At 42.3% G+C, this 21783-nt stretch overlaps 1 protein-coding gene across 9 annotated transcripts in view; it reads left to right on the forward strand.

The window, feature by feature from the left end:
* The window catches only part of MBD5 (methyl-CpG binding domain protein 5), a 246850-nt gene that overhangs the window by 196131 nt on the left and 28936 nt on the right, over positions 1 to 21783 (forward strand). For 7 of the 9 annotated variants that reach the window (XM_075117824.1, XM_048869264.2, XM_048869263.2 and 4 more), the window contains 3 exons: positions 1499 to 1713; positions 3780 to 4988; positions 21104 to 21177. In XM_075117824.1, coding sequence (XP_074973925.1) covers positions 1499 to 1713; positions 3780 to 4988; positions 21104 to 21177 — 1498 coding nt within the window. Of the gene's footprint in view, positions 1 to 1498; positions 1714 to 3779; positions 4989 to 21103; positions 21182 to 21783 lie in introns of those variants that run through there. The other 2 variants (XM_075117827.1, XR_007359130.2) reach the window with 2 other exon arrangements.

The raw sequence follows: 21783 nt of genomic DNA on the forward strand, positions 1-21783 counted from the left end.
GAAATTTTAAATAGCAATTTTTAAAAATTCAGCAATATTTAATACTGGTTTTGGATATCATTTTATTTTCCATTCCCTCATTCTGATGCCACCAAACCTACTACACACACTTAAATTCAGTCAGGCAAATTGGACTCCTTTTATTTTACATGTAATAAAAGCACAGGTGCATCTTTGGGATGCAGTGTTTTATTTCAAATATATGTGGCATCACAGGGTTAGTATGAGTAGCTGTGCAGTTGATGAAAAATGGCCAAGTGCATTTTTTCCATTTAAATCAAAAATACGCCAAAACCGTAGCACGTGTCCTATAAAGCACTCCAAGTAAAGCCTTGCACAAGTTCAGTGAAATAGGTTGCCCTTTCTAGGCCTTGATTGTACATTTCTGTTCTCATATTTCTTTGTTTTTCGTTTCTTCGTTGTAGTTTTGAAACTGAGGGTATCACACCTGGCAAGCCCTTACATAACTGATGAAATCTTAAGCCTAAACATGTTCTCCTAAATCTCTAGTCCCTTGATGAATTTACCCAGAATGTGATATATTTTGTGTTCTGTGCTGTTTGGACTCAATAAGCAAATAACTATATCAGTAGGATGACCAAAATATTGTGTCAAAGAGCTGGAAAGCATTGCAGCTTTGTTACTTATGTCAAGCTACAAGATTGTTACTGTGAACTCAGCCCTACTTTTACAATATAATTTAATTTAGCATTAGGATTGTTATTGAATTAGGATTAATTTTTTTCTAAAATAAAATGTCTGTTGATTTTCATCAGCTGATTCCACAAGCATAAAATTTAGGAAAAATATTAGTTTGTGTTAACTCAAGTGCAAAATCCATTTCAGGCTTCTTTTATTTGATAATTTCATAGGATCAGGGGCCTCAAAGTGTTTGTTTTCCTATTGTTTGTGATATTATTCTTTTACATTTTAATTTACATAAGAGATTTTTCTTTTGATACAAAATTCAGAGTTTTTTTAATATAGCTTGTTTTTCTTATGAGATTTTTCTCCTCTATCTAGAAAAGAGAAGACTAGTAGAGTTAGCCAGTGTATTTTTGTGTTCAAGAGGCCTTGGATCGTTGTGTAGTCAGGTCAAACAGTGGTGTCATAGTTACCAAAAGGTTGGGGGAGGGGAAGGTGTTGGTATGGTATGAAGCAGTCGCTCTTTGGAAGTTAAGAATGGATTTCCAAGAAAATGAATACCACTGATGCTCATTCTCCTGTACCTGGCTGTGTGCCATTCCAGAATGAAGGACAGTCATGTCAGAATCCTTTAGAAAGAGTCCACATATAGATGTAACCTGAAAGAAAGAATGCTGAAGAAATGAAGGAATAAATAGTAGGAGACATGTTCCTTGAGATTGTGGTACAGAAGCTTTGTTGTACAGAGAGTGTCAGTATTTGTTTACCATTCAGTTAAAATATAACTCAAGGAAACTCTCGTGGACTCCTGAAAACTATGTTGACTTACTTTACCATATATTTGGAACTGCAGGTGACATGTCGTCGTCGATAAACACTACTTTGAATAACCATCAACTGACTCATCTCCAGTCACTGTTGAACAACAATCAGATGTTTCCTTCAAATCAGCAGCAACATCAGCTTCTCCAGGGGTACCAGAATCTCCAGGGGTTTCAAGGGCAACCCACAATTCCTGGACCAGCTAACAACCCAAACCCCATGGCTTGTCTGTTTCAGAATTTTCAGGTAGAGAGCAAACTGACATCAATATTGAGTGAATTAAAAAAACTGTAATAGTAGAATTGGTATCTATATTCTGCTTTTTCATTGAATGTTTAAAACAATCTGTTTTATTGCAATTGGTTGCCCTTTTTTAGTATGGATTTTGTATTTGCAAATCAGAAACACGTTACTGAAATTATATATCTTTTACTTATAAGTTTAGTGTCATTTTTATTTTACTGGAACTCCTTATGATGTGCATCTATTGACAGCTGTTATGAACTTTCAGGAGTTGTTAATTCGCTTTTGAGGTGTGATCATAAACTACTGGTTGAGAATAAATTGTAGAGACTGAATGGTAAAAAGTTAACATAGTTGTCAGTTAATAGGAAATAGGAGGTGATTGTGGGTAACTGACTTTTTCTAATAGTGCTCATTAAAGTAAATGGAAGGACTGTCATTGATTTAGGGGATGTTGGATCAGGTCCATAGTAATTAAGGACAGGCATATAATAAAAATTTTGAAAAAATGGTAGCCCCCTTTCACATTTCCATCCAAACAGACAATTCTGTTGATAATGTAAATTCAAATATTAAAGTAATAGAATGACAGTGAAAGTATCAGCTGAGATAGAGAACAAAAATAGAGTTACAGTATGTACTTAACATTATTATAGTGCTGCAGAACTGAGAACATGAAGGCTGCAGAAATGCAGGTGATAGTGCCAGAAAAGCTTTTATTCTTTAAGAAGGAAAAAGACAACATATCATTTTGTCAGTCTAGACAACTAGAAATTTCCCTGTGTTTGCAAAATCACAGTAATCTAACTGCCTATTAACCCCTTCACAGTTTATTAATTATGTGAGTTACATTAGCTGTATTTTCATATTTTCTCTGTGTGTCCTGAATTATGTAAGTGTTTCGTAATGGTAAGTATTTAAAGCAGTAGTTACAAATATTTGGCTTCACTAGTTAAAGCATCTTTTCTATTCAGACTTTCACAAGTATTAATATTGCTTATTATCTTTACGTCACTCTCATGACATGTACATGACAAATACAAACATAATATACAAGGTTCCTCATAATGTAATTCAGTTTATAATAGACAATGCATGAAATAGCTTCAATGCAAAGGGTCGGAGACCTGGTTGATGAGGATTAAAAGTGGGAAGACTTCCCAAAAGAAGTGTATAAGAAGAGAAAGGTAGGTCACTTGCACATGACAAATAGGAGGCAATTTTAAGCCTGGGGGTTGCATCAAAGAAAATACAAAGCAGAGAGTGGGTAGAGACAAAAAAAGCTCTTAGGAGTGAAACTGGGGAGGAAAGTAGAGACTGAAGGAAGAATAGGAGGAAATAGATTTGGGTACAGTGATATAAGCATGGATTAAGTTGATTAGGACTTTGAATGTAAGAATGAGGATCTTGGACTTCATTCAGAAAAGGAGAGGGACTCAGAAAGGTGGGTAGAAATGCGGCTACAACAGGAGAGATTTGAAAGTTTTATCATCTCAAATACCATCTGTTATTACAAAGCTTTGTCTTTTTGAACAAAGTGTGAAAGCTAGTTTATGTGTTCATATGCATATTATTTTATGTTTTGAGTTGCCTTTTCATTTTCTGATTCTCTTCATTGAGTGACAATCTTTGTTCCTTATGTATAGGGCCCTACCAAATTCACAGCCATGAAAAATACGTCACAGACTGTGAAATCTGGCTATCGTGGGGGCGGTCGCGATATTGTCACCCTTACTTCTGTGTTGCCTTCAGAGCTGGATGGCAGAAGAGCAGAGGTGGCTGGCCAGGCACCCAGCTCTGAAGGCAGTGCCACTGCCAGCAGCAGCTGTAGGGAAGGCGGATTGGAATATACTGTCTGAACACATCTGCGAAATTTGCTTTTTATGCCAATCAGTGAAAAACGTGTGATTTCTCCACAATTTAAGTAGACCTCTGCTTATGTACAACCATGACAAAATGTGTCACTGATGTGTAACCATCACAGTTACTGAATTAAATGAATGTGTCTTCTGAAATATAGCATTGAATGAAAACATAAATTTCTATAATTTTTCCTTCCTATTTTTAAGGTGAGAATGCAGGAAGATGCTGCTCTTTTAAACAAAAGAATGATCACTCAAATGGGGATAACTTCAGTTCCTGAGAGTTCCAACACTACCCTTCCTCCTTTTCAAGATACATCTTGTGATTTGCCGCAAAGGACTGAACCAACTCTAGGACAACAGGCAAAGGATGGCCTCAGTGTAGCTGCTCAGGGTGATTCTTCAGTCGATGCTATCTACAAAGCAGTCGTAGATGCTGCAAGCAAAGGAATGCAAGTCGTAATCACCACTGCAGTTAGCAGTACAACACAAATGAGTCCCATTCCAGCTCTGAGTGCCATGAGTGCCTTCACAGCCTCAATTGGTGACCCATTAAATCTTTCTAGTGCTGTCAGTGCAGTAATCCATGGAAGAAACATTGGTGTTTCTGATCACGACGGTAGGATAAGAAACACTAGAGGGACACGAATCCTGAAGAATTCAGAACATAGTAAAAATTCAAGTGAAGGGGATGGATTTGAATATTACAAATCAGCAGGTTGCAATACATCCAGAAAACAGTGGGAAGAGGAGCAAAACCCTGGAGGAGAGATACATAGGTGGAAGTGTGAGGAGTTTTTAGACCATTCAACCCATGTCCACAGCAGTCCTTGCCATGAAAGGCCCAATAACGTCTCCACACTGCCATTGTTACATGGTGAGCAGCATCAGATACTGTTACCACAGAGAAACTGTCAAAGTGATAAATTGTTGGAGGAGAATTTCAGGTATAACAATTACAAAAGAACTATGATGAGTTTTAAAGAGAGACTGGAGAACACTGTGGAAACATGTGCACACATAAATGGAAATAGGCTTCAACAAAGTAGAGGGTTTGGAGAGTTGCTGAACACTTCTAAACAAGACCTAGTCATGGAGGAGCAATCTCCAAGTTCCTCAAATAGTTTGGAAAGTTCTCTAGTTAAAGACTATATCCATTATAATGGAGACTTTAATGCCAAAAGCATTAATGGGTGCGTGCCTAGCCCTTCAGATGCTAAAAGCATCAGCAGTGAAGATGACCTAAGGAATCCAGAGTCCCCTTCTTCAAATGAGTTGATACATTACAGGCCGAGGACGTTTAATGTTGGCGACTTGGTCTGGGGCCAAATAAAAGGACTGACTTCATGGCCTGGAAAATTAGTAAGAGAAGAAGACGTTCACAATTCATGTCAACAAAACACTGAGGAAGGGAAGGTATATATACACATGCATATATATTTTGTGTATATATATATGTATACATAGTCAAAGAATTATCTTGGTCTAATATTTATTTTAATGGTATGAATTGCAGTACTAATGGGCTTTTGATTCCTGGTTCATGAGGATAGCTTATGAAACTATTTATTTCACTAGAAATGTTGTTGTAGTTGCAAAATGAGAAACTTATACAAATCCCATAAGGAAACATATTCGGCTGTATTCTGGCCTGAATTATGTCCTGCTAATTCACTTGTTCACATAAGACTTTTATTATACAAAAAATATTTTGCTTTAATGCACTATTGTTTAACTTATGATTTATAGCCTTCTGAACTTCTGGCTGTGCCTATGGTTACTGACTTGATGTGCAAGGCATGAGTGGGTATCTAGAAATGGCAGAAATCGCAAAATGTAAAGCTGATCTAACCAAAATAAGGAATTTGAAATAAGTTAAAGCAGTTTCACCCTATCTCTGACTTGCCCAACTGATACTTCTAGTATGAAGCAGAAAAACTATTAAAAACATTTGGCCTGCACAGCAGGACATGAAAGATCCTTTTCTAGTGATAGTGGTTTTAGTTTGCTCCTTTGTGCTGGAGTTTAATGTCCCCTAGCACAAGGTGTTGGCAGGGAATTCTTATCGTTACCAATGACTTAACAGTGTATTCTGTTTTATTGAGGAAACTATTTCAATCCTTATTTTCTACTGTTTGCAAAACTTTGTTTTTCTGCAGTCCTCATAAATACAAAAGTATTTCATACTGTATGCCCCTCCCTTTCCTGAGCCACCGCAGAAACCACTCAGACTCCCTTCTTTTAGTCTCTACTCTGTATAATTTATTCAAGTCCTCTCCACCAGCACTTGTACACGCAGTACAGCAATTCTAATACCTATGACCCTGTTGCCTTCAGCCCCTGTTCATCAGGGCCCTGGGAGGAACAGGGATCTCCCTTCCTTGGGAACTCCTTCAGTTTGGGCTCAGCTAGCCTTGTCCTCCATCCTCTGACCCTTCATTTCTTTTATCAAGCTATTGTGCTGATGGGCTAGTTAGTTCCTGAACTCACCCACCAACCCCCCTGTCTGATTAGCTAATTCCTCCTTATTCGCTCAATCAACAATCGCCAGGGAAACTAATTGAGGCCACAGTAATCAGAGTATTGACCCATCTGTTAGGCCTCCACACTCTCTCACACCCACACTCATTATATAATAAAAAATATGTTACTAAACATTCATTCAGGAAATAATACTGCTTGTACCTTTAAATTAACAAATCAAAATCTAGGTATAGAATTTTTAATTTCTGACGTAAAGAAATTAATCCAAAAACTATTATCTATTTTCATGCCCCCATCTAATTTACTTCAATTGAAACCATGATAGAAACTATCATATTTAAGCACAGTTGATCCTACTTCTAGTAGGATTTCTCCAACCAGATTGTACATGGATTTTTCCCCTCGAACTGTAATAGGCGTGTTATGAAACTGTTATAAATTGTCTGGGATGGTTTGGCTAGCGTGGTTTCAGCCAAAGCTTCTCATTCTTCAGATGGCTTGTTCATCGTTCTCTACTCTCCACATAGGTTTTGAAGAGATGCACGCTGATCTTCAAGTATATACTTCAAATAAATGAACTTGTTTTAACAATTGTAATTCCATAAATAAGAACTTCTTCAGCTACAAAGTTAGATCCCAAAATCACTAGCCCCTTTTGAAAATGTAGGCCTAATTTTTCAAATCTGTTGACCACATACTTCAAAAGAAAAGGAAAAAATAAGTGTGAAATGAGGGAGAGGAGAGTATGGTACTCTCTATCAGAATTCTGCTGTGGTGCCACTCAATACCTTTATGAACGATATAGTACTAAAGAACAAATTTTTCAAAATGCATTTATGTCAACTATTTATTTACTTCACAGCAGTAATTGTGTCCCTCTTTGTAAGATTGTTTCAGTAAATTTTTAAGAAGTTGCTCTTTGTACCCTTTATAAACAACAGAGAAGATCTATAGATCATCAGTTGCATTCCTTAAGAGTACTGCATCAATTAGCTGAACAATATCAAAAGTTAATTTCTTATCTACCAAAAGTATATTTGTTTTTATGCAGGCCTTAGTACTTCCATTTTGTTTTTCTTAGGGGTTTTTTGTTTTTTTTTTTACTTTATTGCACAATATTATATTAATTGACTTGAAATTTAATGTATGCAGAAGCCGAAACAAAATTAATGAAAATTGCATATGTTGCTGAATACCTTCAACTGTTTCTTTGTAGTTCAAAATGTTGCTGCTCCCAGAATGTTGTAAAGGCAGCTCATATCCCTGGTAAGAGAGAGTCTGTCCCGCTGTTCGTCAACAAGCACTGTGACTGACTAAAGGAGCTTTGGATCAGAAGGCCCTCCATCTTTCAGAAGGATATTATGTATTTAGCCTCCCCAGTTGGAAAGATAGTGTGAATGGCAGTTACCAGGGTAGGGATTGAGATTGAATACTGGAGAGTAGAGGAATGTGAAAGACAGAAGAGATGACTTAAATAGAAAAAAGACATATGTAGTCCCATTTCTGGTTGAAAATAGAGAGGAACTCTGATGTTCATAATTGTATTTCTCGTTCTCTTGTGCATATGACCAACCACTCTATAAGCTGCTGCACAGCTACATATTTTGAATGTTTTGGCAGTTTAGTGTGAAGCCAGCAAAGTCAACTCATTCTGCAGTGCAAAAGGTCTTCAGGAATGATGTGTACCAAGAAACCCTGGAATGATAGAACTCTTAATATGGTTCCCTATTAGTAGTTTTGAAAATTTATTGTATGAGGAACTTTTAAATTATCTTTATACACATTTGTACCTATGATATATTAATTTTTTCACACTATGGCAATAGTTTTGCTGTGTTAAAAGAGTTCTGTAGTATATTACGTAGAAAGTGTCTGTTTGACTTTACTTCCATTTATAATAGCATTTTACTACTTTTAAGGGAATACATATGGAATTGAATTTTTTTCATCTGTTTCTATTCAAATAGCAACTGGAAGCTTTTGGATGGTGTTCCTCTATCAGGAAAGAAGGAATGTTAACCAAAGTTTTCTGTTGTTTTGTTTTGGGCAATTGGAAAATTAAGGAGCAAACTGAAGAAAGTGCAGTGGCAACAGCAAAACCATCTAGAATCCAGATGGAGGAAACAAGGAATGATCATGTAGATTAGGTTACTAGTGTCTGAGGAAAAACAAGGGAAGTGGAAAGCAAAAAGAAGATGTCAGCAGAATAAGGATGAAAGTGAGAAAAGAGAAAAAGCTTTGCTGAGAAATCCACCTGAAAAGATAATGCTGCTGGCTGTCTCATGTTGCACTGACGGTGTAAATAGGCTTGAATATACAATTTAAAACTTTTCTTTACACCTGATGAATAACATCTTATCAGTAAGACAGCAAGAAGCTGCTTTGCAATATGGGGTTATTGATGCAACTGCCAGAATAGGTAATTCTCATACACAGGAAATCCATTGTTCTGGAAAGAACTATTGTGGCCAGGCTTACACACCATTATTCTATCATATGATTTGCATCATGGAAGGATCCTTATAGAGCTTGGGAAGGTGGGGTTGGCGTGGAATATTGAATTTGATCTTTTAAAAAAAGAATTACAGTACCATCCCAGTGAGCCACTGCTAATACAGTTCCTGCACTGGTGCACAGCAGAGTTTGATTCTCAATTCTGACTTTTTCTCTCAAACCCAATAAGGCCTGGAGCATGGTGTAAGCTGCATGCACAGCCAGTGACAGGAGGGTGTGGTTTTCACTAAATAGTTAAAGGGCAGTGATGAGGAATGTCAAAGTGAGTCCTTCCAGACCTAAACAGGAAGGATGATTTTTAGAGCAGGATGGTAAAAACAAAACAGCTTTTGGGATCTAAAACCTGTATGAATGTAGAAAATCACCCACTTTCCACCTAAGAGACAGGGTGTAAACAATAGCTAGCCCTATGGTAGTGATTTGAAGAAATCCAGAATTGAATTTCAGATATTGACGTTACTACAGGATGAAGATGGTTGACTATGTTAAGACTCTCAGCTGCTTAGGCTCTAGACAAGCTCAAATGTTTCTCTCTCACCAACAGAAGTTGGTCCAATAAAAGACATTACCTCACCTACCTTGTCTCTCTAGGCTCTAGATTAGTGTTTCTGACCTGAGTTTGACTAACGCAGGATGTAATCAGCCAAATAGTTAATTAGAGTGGGCCAGATCTAATGGTATAAAAAAATAGAATCCAACAAAGTGTTTCAAAATTTGAATTTCTGTGTAGTCGTCTATGCCAACATACCATGATAACAATCAACCTGTCTTAAGTGCCTTATTACTTAAATACTACCATAAAAAGAAAAGGAGTACTTGTGGCACCTTAGAGACTAACCAATTTATTTGAGCATAAGCTTTTGTGAGCTACAGCGCACTTCATCGGATGCATAAAAGTGGAAAATGCAGTGAGGATGTTTTTATACACACAGACCATGAAAAAATGGGTGTTTATCACTTCAAAAGGTTTTCTCCCCCACCCCACTCTCCTGCTGGTAATAGCTTATCTAAAGTGATCACTCTCCTTACAATGTGTATGATAATGAAGGTGGGCCATTTCCAGCACAAATCCAGGGTTTAACAAGAACATCTGAGGAACGGGGGGTGGGGGGGTAGGAAACAACAAGGGGAAATAGGTTACCTTGCATAATAACTTAGCCACTCCCAGTCTCTATTCAAGCCTAAGTTAATTGTATCCAATTTGCATATGAATTCCAATTCAGCAGTCTCTCACTGGAGTCTGGTTTTGAAGTTTTTCTGTTGTAATATCGCAACTTTCATGTCTGTAATCGTGTGACCAGAGAGATTGAAGTGTTCTCCGACTGGTTTATGAATGTTATAATTCTTGACATCTGATTTGTGTCCATTTATTCTTTTACGTAGAGACTGTCCAGTTTGACCAATGTACATGGCAGAGGGACATTGCTGGCACATGATGGCATATATCACATTGGTAGATGTGCAGGTGAACGAACCTCTGATCGTGGGGCTGATGTTATTAGGCCCTGTGATGGTGTATCCTGAATAGATATGTGGACACAGTTGGCAACAGGCTTTGTTGCAAGGATAGGTTCCTGGGTTAGTGGTTCTGTTGTGTGGTATGTAGTTGCTGGAGAGTATTTGCTTCAGATTGGGGGGCTGTCTATAGGCAAGGACGGGCCTGTCTCCCAAGATTTGTGAGAGTGATGGGTCGTCCTTCAGGATAGGTTGTAGATCCTTGATAATGCGTTTGAGAGGTTTTAGTTGGGGGCTGAAGGTGACGGCTAGTGGCGTTCTGTTATTTTCTTTGTTAGGCCTGTCCTGTAGTAGGTGACTTCTGGGTACTCTTCTGGCTCTGTCAGTCTGTTTCTTCACTTCAGCAGGTGGGTATTGTAGTTGTAAGAATGCTTGATAGAGATCTTGTAGGTGTTTGTCTCTGTCTGAGGGGTTGGAGCAAATGTGGTTATATTGTAGAACTTGGCTGTAGACAATGGACCATGTGGTGTGGTCTGGGTGAAAGCTGGAGGCATGTAGGTAGGAATAGCGGTCAGTAGGTTTCCGGTATAGGGTGGTGTTTATGTGACCATCGTTTATTAGCACCGTAGTGTCCAGGAAGTGGATCTCTTGTGTGGACTGGTCCAGGCTAAGGTTGATGGTGGGATGGAAATTGTTGAAATCACGGTGGAATTCCTCAAGGGCTTCTTTTCCATGGGTCCAGATGATGAAGATGTCATCAATATAGCGCAAGTAGAGTAGGGGTATTAGGGGACGAGAGCTGAGGAAGCGTTGTTCTAAGTCAGCCATAAAAATGTTGGCATACTGTGGGGCCATGCGGGTACCCATAGCAGTGTCGCTGATTTGAAGGTATACATTGTCTCCAAATGTGAAATAGTTATGTGTGAGGACAAAGTCACAAAGTTCAGCCACCAGGTTTGCCATGACATTATCGGGGATAGTGTTCCTGATGGCTTGTAGTCCATCTTTGTGTGGAATGTTGGTGTAGAGGGCTTCTACATCCATAGTGGCCAGGATGGTGTTTTCAGGAAGATCACCGATGGATTGTAGTTTCCCCAGGAAGTCAGTCGTGTCTCGAAGATAGCTGGGAGTGCTGGTAGCGTAGGGCCTGAGGAGGGAGTCTACATAGCAAGACAATCCTGCTGTCAGGGTGCCAATGCCTGAGATGATGGGGTGCCTAGGATTTCCAGGTTTATTCTCTTTCAGATTACTTTCAAGTTCTTAGCTAATAACTATCTGACAGTGAAATGTTTGCAGTCTCAAAGAGCAGAGGTTTTTAAATGCTATTTATTGGAACTTTTGAGGAAATTCAGTTTACCGAGTATCGTAAAAGCTTTGTACAAAACTGTTTGACCTGCTGTTATGCTGTCATAAATATTTTCCCACAGATGTGTATAATGCTTGATTTTTAGAGGGGCTGAGCTCTCCCAGCTCCAACTGAAGTCAATAGGTTTCAGAGGAACAGCCGTGTTAGTCTGTATTCGCAAAAAGAAAAGGAGTACTTGTGGCACCTTAGAGACTAACCAATAGATGTAATTTCTCAGTACTTCTGAAAAGTTTGTACATATTGTTTGCTAATGTAAATGGTAGTGTCATACACCTTTACCTTGAAATTAATAACTTTCTTTCCTCACTAAACATAACTTTTTCTTTAATACAACGTTAAGTTGACCATATGTTGATATTAACTGTTCTTCCCAAAAGTAAATGCTAATAGATTTCACATTATAATATTTACCTGGAAGAAAATCCCTCACTAAGGAGTTAATTCCAATTAACTATTTAGTACAAGATCTATTACTATTCAGTACATGTTCAGGTAAATCACTAAACTGAATAATAGTGCTTAATAATAAAATAGCTTACCATTAAAGTAGTTTACATTTATACTGGGAGACATAAGGCATACAATTCTCAGGAGGTTGTGTATACCTAACTGTTTAGTATATCCTGGATACAGATACTATATCTCTCAGCATTTCATTCTTTCCTCTATAATTTAGTAAAGTTTAGGAGATGAAGGCTCAGACAAAATACAGTATTACCCTGTAATTCTGTTAAATCTGAAAAATGCCAGATTTTTTTAGATAGCAATTCTTCAAATGTGTTATAAAATTAATTAAGATTGAAATGGTTAATTTGATCTCCAGTTAACTTCATATTTAGTAACATTGTTTCCATTAGCATTATTAAACATTTTAAGCATTATAAATATGGTACTTGTATGTTAACCCCTTTGGTGTTGCTGGAGCTGATTTTTCACTACCAAGTGTTTTATACCTTTTGCAGTAGCACATCCTGAGAAATATTTTTGCTCACAGCTCCAGGGAGTTAGTTCTTTGATGTCTCAAGCTAAAATTAAATAATTTTTGTGTGTTTATATAGAAATGTATACTATTATAAAGTTAGATTGTGAAAGGAATTCTCTTGAGCAATTTCCTGATGGAACATCAGTCTTACAGTAAAAGAAAAAGCAACTTGAGGGTTTTTTTTGTTTAATTATTTGGAAGTGTCCAAAGTCTAGCCTATTGTACAATTTAGTCTTGCTTCATGGAAATGAGATCCCCATGTGCAGACCTCACCATAATGGCTCTTATCTTGTCAAGTTCTGGATCTGCTGTATCCCCATATTTCATTTTTAGATATATAAGCTGAAGAAATGTTACACTTGAATTAAAAATATATCACATTTGGCCTTATGGTGGTGAGAACCTTGCAGGGTCCATTAACTTCAACTTAGCACTCCTGAAAATCAGCTTCATAGTGCATTTAAATTATTTTACTGATTCAGTTAAGGTGTTTTGGGAGGGAAATTTTGAATTTTCAGAACAAATTTAATCAAGATCTTTCATATAATTTATATCAGTGCTTAATTTCTGTTTAATGGTTTATTATGCTTTATGCATTCATAAAATCTTTTATATTTATCATTAATGCAACAAACTTTACAAAAAGCTCTTGTTAAGCAAGGGACAGATAAAAATTAAGAAATACAAACACAAAACTATTAATAAAGATAAGAGAATGAATGTTAGATTTTTTTAAATGTTTGAAATGTGCTTTTGTAAATTAAACTAAGCTCAAAGCTGTTTTGCTAATCAAAAGTGAAGTTTAAATGGTTAATGTTTTGATATCATTTGAAAATGTGCAGCTCTAGAAAATTAGTAGTAGTAGTAGTATTTTATTTCAAAAATTGTTAGTACCTGTGAAGTGGTACCAATTTTTATATCCAGCGGTTTAAATTCAGTAGTGAGCTATGAATTCATAATTTCAATTGATTTTAATGATAGTTGTTTGTGCATTACCAAAGCTAGTGTTTGGCCTGGTGGGGTTTCTTTAAGCAGTAGTGCAGATACCTTTTTTTTTTTTTCCATGATTATTCTTTCAGCACCTTTCTTTCAGCAAAGCCCTTAAGTTCCATTGACTTTAAAGGGGCTTAAGCACATGCTTAAATTTAAGCACATGTTTAAGTGATTTGTTAAATAGGGGTAGACTTGAACATGTGCTTCACTACTTTTCTGAAATGGGGCCTTAGGGACTTAAATTTAAGTTTAAATATAGTAGAGTATGAAGTAATATAAAATTCTTTGAGTGCTTGCTCATGTTGATTCCATTCTAGGTGTGTGTGCTCCCACATGCACAGTTGTTGGAGATTTTTGCCTTAGCAGTATCTGTAGGCTCGACTGTGGCGCCCTCTTGAGTTCCGCACTCATGCATCAGTATATTAGGCGCCGCCTGCCCTAAGTCCTCTCAGGTCCTTCTTACTGCCCATGACAGTCGGTTGGAGCACCTTGTTTTGCATTGCAAGAGCATTAAGAGCTGGTTGTTATTCCCTCTGTATATAGTTCTTAGGTACTCAGTCAATTTAAGTAAGTGTTAGTTGTTGGTTTAGTGGCTAGAGTCACGGCTGAGACATCACCCTGGGCTTCAAGCTGTGTTTGTCATGCAACAGGCCAATGCCTATCAATGACCCCCACAGCAGCTGTTTGAAGTGCTTGGGGGAATCCCATGTAAAGGACAAGTGCAGCATTTGCAAAAACTTTTATCCCAGAACCCAGAAGGAGAGGGACATCTGCCTGAAAGCCCTCCTGATGGAGGCCGTTGCGCCTGGCATCGGAGCCCTCCCAGCTGGACTCTGCTCCCAGCACCTCAGCATGAGTGTGGAGTACCCCACCGGCACTGGGATCCTCCCAGCACTGTTTCCCCTGCTGGTGCCCAAGAAGCAGCAGAAGAAGGCTTCCCCAGCACCATCCACGCAGGGGAAGGGGGACCTGGGCAAAGGACCTAGTTCAGGTCATGTGCCCACCCTGGAGCTAGAGGGGAGTACCGCTATGGTCGGACCCCCGGCCCAGCCAGGAATCTGCATCCAAATCCCAGGAGTGGTAGGGAATCCTGGCTCCAACAGGGATCTTCGTCACCTGAGACGGCCCAGGCAGCCAAAGATCTGGTGGGCCTATTGGCACTGCAGATGCCACACCAGGCAGTGGACGTGGCTATGGCCCTGCATTCCAAGGGCAAGCCAGCTATGGGACCTCCGCAAAGGGCAGGGGAGCGCCATCAATGCCCAGACCACAGGCGTTCGTCCCCATCCCCATGGCCTAGGATCCCGGTCCCACAACCTCAATTGCCGGCTAGAAGGCCCGGGTCCACAGCACTGCGCTCTCCTTCCTGAGGCACAGAATGCCAGAATCGAGGTACTGGTCCCCGCATTCCCAGCACCAGCCAGTCTCCCGCCTAAGATCTCCTTGGTACAGATGTCTATCCCCTAGGCAGTCTCCTAAGCGTCCGTCCCTGCCAGTGCAGGACTGCTCACTATCATGGCACCAATCTCCACTGCCCCAATCTCCACGAGGGAAAGGTGGTGTGGCAGAGCTCCGACCTCGTCCCAGTGGGTCCTGCACTTCCAGGCGGTTTATGCTAGCTTCAGAGGCTCACTGCAACCCTCCACGTAGCCCTTCTCTCTCTAGGGCGAGGGATACAGTCTACTGAGCCCTTTTCATCATAAGCCAGCAATGGAGGTTGGTGAGAGAATTCCCAATGTGTCTGTTGCTCCTACAGCCTCATGCCAAAATAGTTTAGCCTCCTGTCCTGACAGGGGCCTGTTTTCCCCTTCCAGGAGCTGTTTCTGTAGTGGTGGGTTGGGGGGAACCAGGGCCCGCCCTCTACTCCGGGTTCCGGTCCAGGGACCCTAATGGTAGCAGCTGTTGGCAGCCAACCTTTCACTGCCAGAGTTGCTACATTTCCCTGGGCCACTTCCCCACAGCTCTCCTGCTTCTCCCTTCTTTACCCTTACCTTAGGGCTCCCTTACCAATGACTTGAGGGTGTCTTCATTAACCAGCCCTTCAGTCGCACTCCTCTCCTCTGGCTCCCTGGCTTCTCTCTGCCTGACTGGAGTGAGCCCTTTTATATTATCAGAGGGGCCTTAATTTGAGTCAGGTGGTCACATTAGCTTAATGACCTTACCTGACTCTTTGCAGGTTAATTTTAGACTCAGGTGTTCTCATTAGCCTGGAGCAGCCTCTGCTCTGGTCAGTCAGAAAACAGAAAACTGTTAATCCAATGGCCAGTATATCTGCCTTCTGCTACTCTGCTGTACCCAACTGGCCTGGGTCTATTACAGTGGTAATCCCCTCCCTCTAGACATAGGTCTCCAACAAGGGTTAGTTGGCAGACACAGGCCTCCCCAGCCCCACCGTGGTCACTGGAAGGGGACTGGTCCATATCAGAGCCAAGATTCAGCCCATCATCGAAAGGGTACGAATCTCCATCAGCCCACAAGACCAGCGTGGCGGTGGCGTGGCAGCAGGGCCAGTGGCCTGCTCAGTGGCCATGTTGGAATGCTTAGGGAGTACCAATGATGCCGGTTCCATACTCCCACCATTCTGGCCACCTTGGACAAACCCCCGGCACTGCTGGCACCGGGTTCAGAGCACGGTGCAGAGTCCATCACAGGGGCAGCACAACAGGTGCCGCCCATCCCCCTGCGATGTCCTCATAGTCTTCATTGTCGGACGAAGTGGTGGCGTGGGCCTCCCAGACTGGCAGTCCCCCAACGACTTTAAGGCACACCAGGCTCTTCTTAAAAGGGTGGCTGACAACTTAAACCTCAAAATTGAGGCGTTGGCAGAGCAATCAGATGAACTGTTCGACATCATACCATCCTCCACCCTGGCCCGCATCACGCTGCCTGTCTACCCAGGTGTCCAAAAGATTGCTAAAACGCTCTGGCAGACCCAAGCTTCAATTCTGCCCAAAAGGTGGAAAAGAAGTATTACCTCCCAAAAGAGGGTTCAAATATCTCTATACACACCCACCAGCAGGGTCACTGGTTGTGTCCGCAGTTAACGAGAGGCACAGGTAAGTGGCACACTGAAAAATAAAGATGCCGAACAACTAGACCTCTTTGGCAGAAAGAATTATTCTATATCCAGTCTACAATTTCAGGTGTCCAACCACCAAGCCTTGTTGGGCAGGTACAATTTTAATGTATGGGTCTCCTCATGCAAGTTCAGGGGAGGCCCTTCCACAGAACCTGGCCCACTAGTTCACCATGATCCTGGAGGAGTGCAAAGCGGTGGCAAGGGGCACCCTCCAGATGGCCTGGGATCCTAGAGACTCTGCCGCCAGTGTGGTTGCCTGGGCAGTGGCACAGCTCTTGGCTACAATCTTTGGGGTTATCCCAAGAGATGCAGGCCACAATCCAGGACCTCTTGTTTGAGTTCACGGGGCTCTTCTCTGAGCTCATGGACCCAAGGCTGCATGGCCTTAAAGACTCCCAGACCACCCTGCGATCACTGGGCCTCCACACTTTGCAGCAGGCCAGAAAGCAGTTCTGGCCTCCTCTGCCTTCTCCTTCTAGGTCCTGGGGGTCTTCCTGACAGGATGCCTCCAGGAGAAAGGACAAAGACAAAGGATTTAAGCGATGACACCCTTGGTCCTCTCCCTTGCCGGTTCAACCCAGCCCCTCAAAACATCACGGGGGTCAGAGGCAGGCATTTTGAAGGTGCACCTAAGGATGGCACCCCAGTCAATTACCTGGATCCACCTTCCTATTCTTTCCTCAACCTCCTGCACCCCTTCCAGTCAGCATGGTCGCGAGTGACATCGGACCATTGGGTGCTCAACACAATATCCTTAAGCTACAACCTACAGTTCTCAACTGCCCCTCCCTCCCACCTCTCTTCCCCATCCTTCTTCAAGGACCCTTCTCATGAGCAACTCATCACTGGGGAGGTTGAAAAACTCCTAAGGCTGCAGGTGGTAAAGGAGGTCCCTCGGGATAGGAGGGGAAAAGGATTCTACTCTCGATATTTCCTAATCCCAAAAGCAAAAGGGGACCTAGGACCCATCCTGGACCTGCATTGCCTCAACAAAATTTGAGGTTCTGCATGGTCTTCCTGACCTCCATCATCCCCTCCCTGGAATCAGGAGACTGGTACACCACCCTCGACTTGAAGGACACATATTTCCATATCTCCATCTTCTAAGGGCACACACGGTTCCTCCATTTTGTGCTGGGCCACCGCCATTTCCAATTCACGGCACTGCCCTTTGGTCTCTCGTCAGCCTTGAGAGTGTTTACAAAGTGGATGGCTCCAGTGGCCACTTACCTGAGGCATCAGGGCATTCGGATTTACCTGTACCTCGATGACTGCTAATCCAGGGCCAGTTTTGACACCAGGTGCGGCAGCACTGCAATCTAGTCACCGCCTGTCACGATCTAGGACTGTTGATAAATGAGAAGAAATCAACTTTAGTTCCAGTGCAGCGCACAGAGTTCATAAGACCTGTCCTCGACTCTACTCAGGCCAGAGCCTTCCTCCCTGAAGACCAATCCCATGCCATGAAAGACCTAATCTTGCATATGCAAGCCCGCTCTCTCACCACTGCTCACAGGTGCCTCAGGTTGTTGGGCCACACAGCAGCCTGCAGTTACATGGTCTGGCACACATGGCTTCATCTCAGGCCCCTTTAGGCATGGCTGGCGTCGGTCTACGTCCCCAACATACACAACATAGACCAGGTAATCAAGGTTCCAGACCACATACTGTCATCGCTCGCCCGGTGGCTCAACCCTGCATCAGCGACCCTTCGCGGCCCCATCCCCATCGGTTACCCTGGTCTCTGATGCTTCGGATCTGGGGTGGGGAGCCCCTCTAGGCGATCTTGGCATGCAAGGATATTGGTCAGGTCACGATTGCTCCTTAGTCATAAACTTCAGAGAGCTCAGAGTGGTCCGCTTGGCCCGTCAAGCTTTCCTGCCTCAGATAAAAGGCAGGGTGGTTCAAGTCCAGATGGACAATACTGCCGCAATGTTCTATATCAACAAGCAAGGTGGTGCGCGGTCCTCTGCCATTGGCCAAGAAGCTCTTAGGCTCTGGAACTTCTGTGTTCAGCATGCCATTCATTTCGTGGCCGCACACCTCCCCAGGGCCAGAAATGCTTTGGCAGATCGCCTCAGCAGGACTTTCTCGTCTTGCCATGAGTGGTCAGTCCATCCGGAGGTGGTCAGCCTAATCTTCCAGAGGTGGGGGACTCCCTGGGTGGACTTGTTTGCATCCAGACAGAACAGGAAGTGCCACGCTCTCTGTTCGATTTGAGGGATTGACAGAGGCTCCCTGTCGGACACTTTTTTACTTCTGTCGTCAGGACCCCTGATGTATGCCTTCCCTCCAGTGCCATTAATCAACAGAATCCTCGTGAAGATCAAGCAGGACAGAGCGAAGGTAATCCTCATAGCGCTGGCTTGGCCGCACCAGAACTGGTTCGGCACGCTGCTGGACCTCTCAGTGGCCGCCCCATTACAGCTACTGCTCTGGCTGGACCTGTTGTCTCGGAACCATGGCAGACTGCTGCATCCGAACCTGACAGCACTGCACCTGATGGCTTGGCTGCTGCATGGTTGAATGCAGATGAGTGGGAGTGTTCGGCCAGTGTCCAGCACGTCCTGCTAGGCAGCAGAAAACCCTCAACCAGAGCGACCTACCTGGGCAAAAGGAAACGGTTTACATGCTGGACTTTGGATGAAGGTATTCAACCTGAGCAGGTCTTACTGCAGTTAATCCTGGATTATCTCCTGCATCTTAAGATCCAGGGTTTGTCCCTTTCATCTGTTAAGGTCCACTTGGCTGCTATTTTGGCCTTCCGTCCCCTGCGCAAGGGCAGGTCAGTTTTCGCCCAGGACATGACTGCCAGGTTCCTTAAGGCCCTAGAGCACCTCTGCCCTCACGTCAGGGACTCTGTTGCTCCGTGGGACCTGAATCTTGTGCTGTCATGGATCATGGGGGCCCCCCGTTGAGCCTCTGGCTTCGTGCTCCCTTCTCCTCTCCTTGAAGGTCGCTTTCTTGGTTGCAATAACATTTGCCCACAGGGTCTCTGAGATTAGGGCACTTACCTCAAAGCCACCCTACACGGTGTTTTACAAGGACAAGGTCCAACTGCAACGGCACCTGACCTTCCTACCCAAAGTTGTTTCACAGTTTCATGAGCCAGGACATATTCTTACCTGTCTTCTTCCCTAAACCTCATAAGTCAGAGGAGTATCGCAGGTTGCCTTCTCTGGACATCAGAAGGGCATTAGCCTTCCACATAGAGAGGACCAAGCCTTTAGTAAGGCAACACAGTTGTTAGTCGCAGTGGCCAACAGAATGAAAGGTCATCCAGTGTCAACTCAGAGAATCTCATCTTGGATTACTGCCTGTATCCGCTGCTGCTATGACCAGGCCAAGGTGCTTCCTCTGGCGATTGTAATTGCCCATCAACCAGAGCACAAGGACATATGCTAGGCTGCCACCTGGTCATCCGTCCACAGATTTACATCGCGTTATGCGCTTACCCAGCAGGTCCAAGATGATGCTGGCTTTGGTAGAGCAGTATTGCAAGCTGCATGACCGTGAACTCTGAGCCCACCTCCATGGATGCTGCTTTTGAGTCACCTAGAATGGAATTGACATGAGCAAGCATTCGAAGAAGAAGAAAAAACAGTTACCTACCTTTAGTGACTTGTTTTTCAAGATGTGTTGCTCATGTCCATTCCATTACCCACCCTCCTGCCCCTCTGTCAGAATTGCCTGCAAGAAGGAACTTAGAGGGCTCAGGGCCGGCAGCGCCTAATATACTGACGCATGAGCACGGCACTCAAGAGGGAGTCACAACCAACACTACGGATACTGCAAATGCAAAAATCTCCAACAACTGTGCACATGGGTGCGCGCACACCTAGAATGGAATGGACATGAGCAACGTGTATCTCAGAACAACAGTTATGAAAGGTAGGTAACAGGTTTTTTTTAAAAAGGTTGATGGCACATATTAAAATATATTATATTGTAATAAGAGTACATAAAAGGTTGTTATGAAGCACAGCGAACTTCAATAAGAGTTAAATGTGTGTGCAGTCAGAATTAGGATCTGTGAGACGTTGACAACAGTAAAAACATAAGAATGGCCTTGCTGGGTCAGACCAAAGGTCCATCTAGCCCAGTATCCTGTCTTCCAACAGTGGCCAATGCCAGGTGCCACAGAGGGAGTGAACAGAACAGGTAATCATCAAGTGATCCATCCCCTATTGCCCATTTCCAGCTTCTGGCAAACAGAGGCTAAGGACGCCATCCCTGCCCATCCTGCCTAATAGCCACTGATGGCCCTATCCTCCATGATTTTATCTAGTTCTTTTTTTAACCCTATTATAGTCTTGGCCTTCACAACATCCTCTGGCAAAGACAATGTTTATATTGTTTATGGTATGAAGCAAAAAGGATTAAATTTTTTAAAGTAACATTCTAATTTTAGTCCCTAATTCTAATATTTTAGGACTGTGCCATGATTATTTGCATTTTTATTGCTATTGGTATGAGCATACAGAGGAATTGTAAAAATACTACTTTTCTTCTTTTGTTGGGGAACAGAAATGTTTTGTGGATGCAGTGAAAATTAGTCTCCATAGCCTAAACAACCGCATGTCCAGCAGTAAAGTAAAAGTAGCATTTAATAATTGCCAGTCTGGGTAATGTAGTTTGATGTTCATACCTTTACTCAGGTGGAGCCTGAGAAGTTGAAGACACTAACAGAAGGTCTGGAAGCCTACAACCGAGCCAGGAAGAGGAACAGAAAGTAAGCAGATGCTTATTCATTTACAAGTTAATTAAAATCATGAGGTCTTCTTGTCTACCAAGAGACTCTCATTTCACTCCCAGAAGTATCCTTGACATCAGTCGGAATCTTGGCTGTACCAGGATTTGGTTGTTAGTTATTAACCTGCAGCCTATATGGAATGCATGTCTTTCTGATCCTGCAACAGGAGGCTTCTGAAATCCTGTGGCAGCACCTATGACAGTTTAGGCTCAGCTTTCTTATAAGGGAAAGCGTAGACGGTGGTAGCATAAAAACCCAGTGGCAGCTTCTAACTATTACAGTGTGTTTTATATCCAGATAATTTGCCTCTTCATTTTACTGTATGTCTGTCTGTCTGTGTGTCCTGGGGGAAAGAGGAAGAGAGAAAGAAATGATATATACTGAAATACAGTTTTTTGTGAAATCTAATGAACCAAAACTCTGGACTGCACTGACTAATGCACCATTCCTCTGGAGCACCTCAGCTCTGCAGGGCTGAAGCTAGACTCCTGCAAAAGTCCACACAAGAAGGAGCTGCTTTACAATTATTAGGAGGAACAAAGGATCCTAGCTTCAGTCCTGAGGAGCTTAGGAGATCTGCAGAAA

This window comes from Caretta caretta, chromosome 11 (assembly GCF_965140235.1).
Source record: "Caretta caretta isolate rCarCar2 chromosome 11, rCarCar1.hap1, whole genome shotgun sequence".
In the NCBI taxonomy this organism is placed as follows: domain Eukaryota; kingdom Metazoa; phylum Chordata; order Testudines; family Cheloniidae; genus Caretta; species Caretta caretta.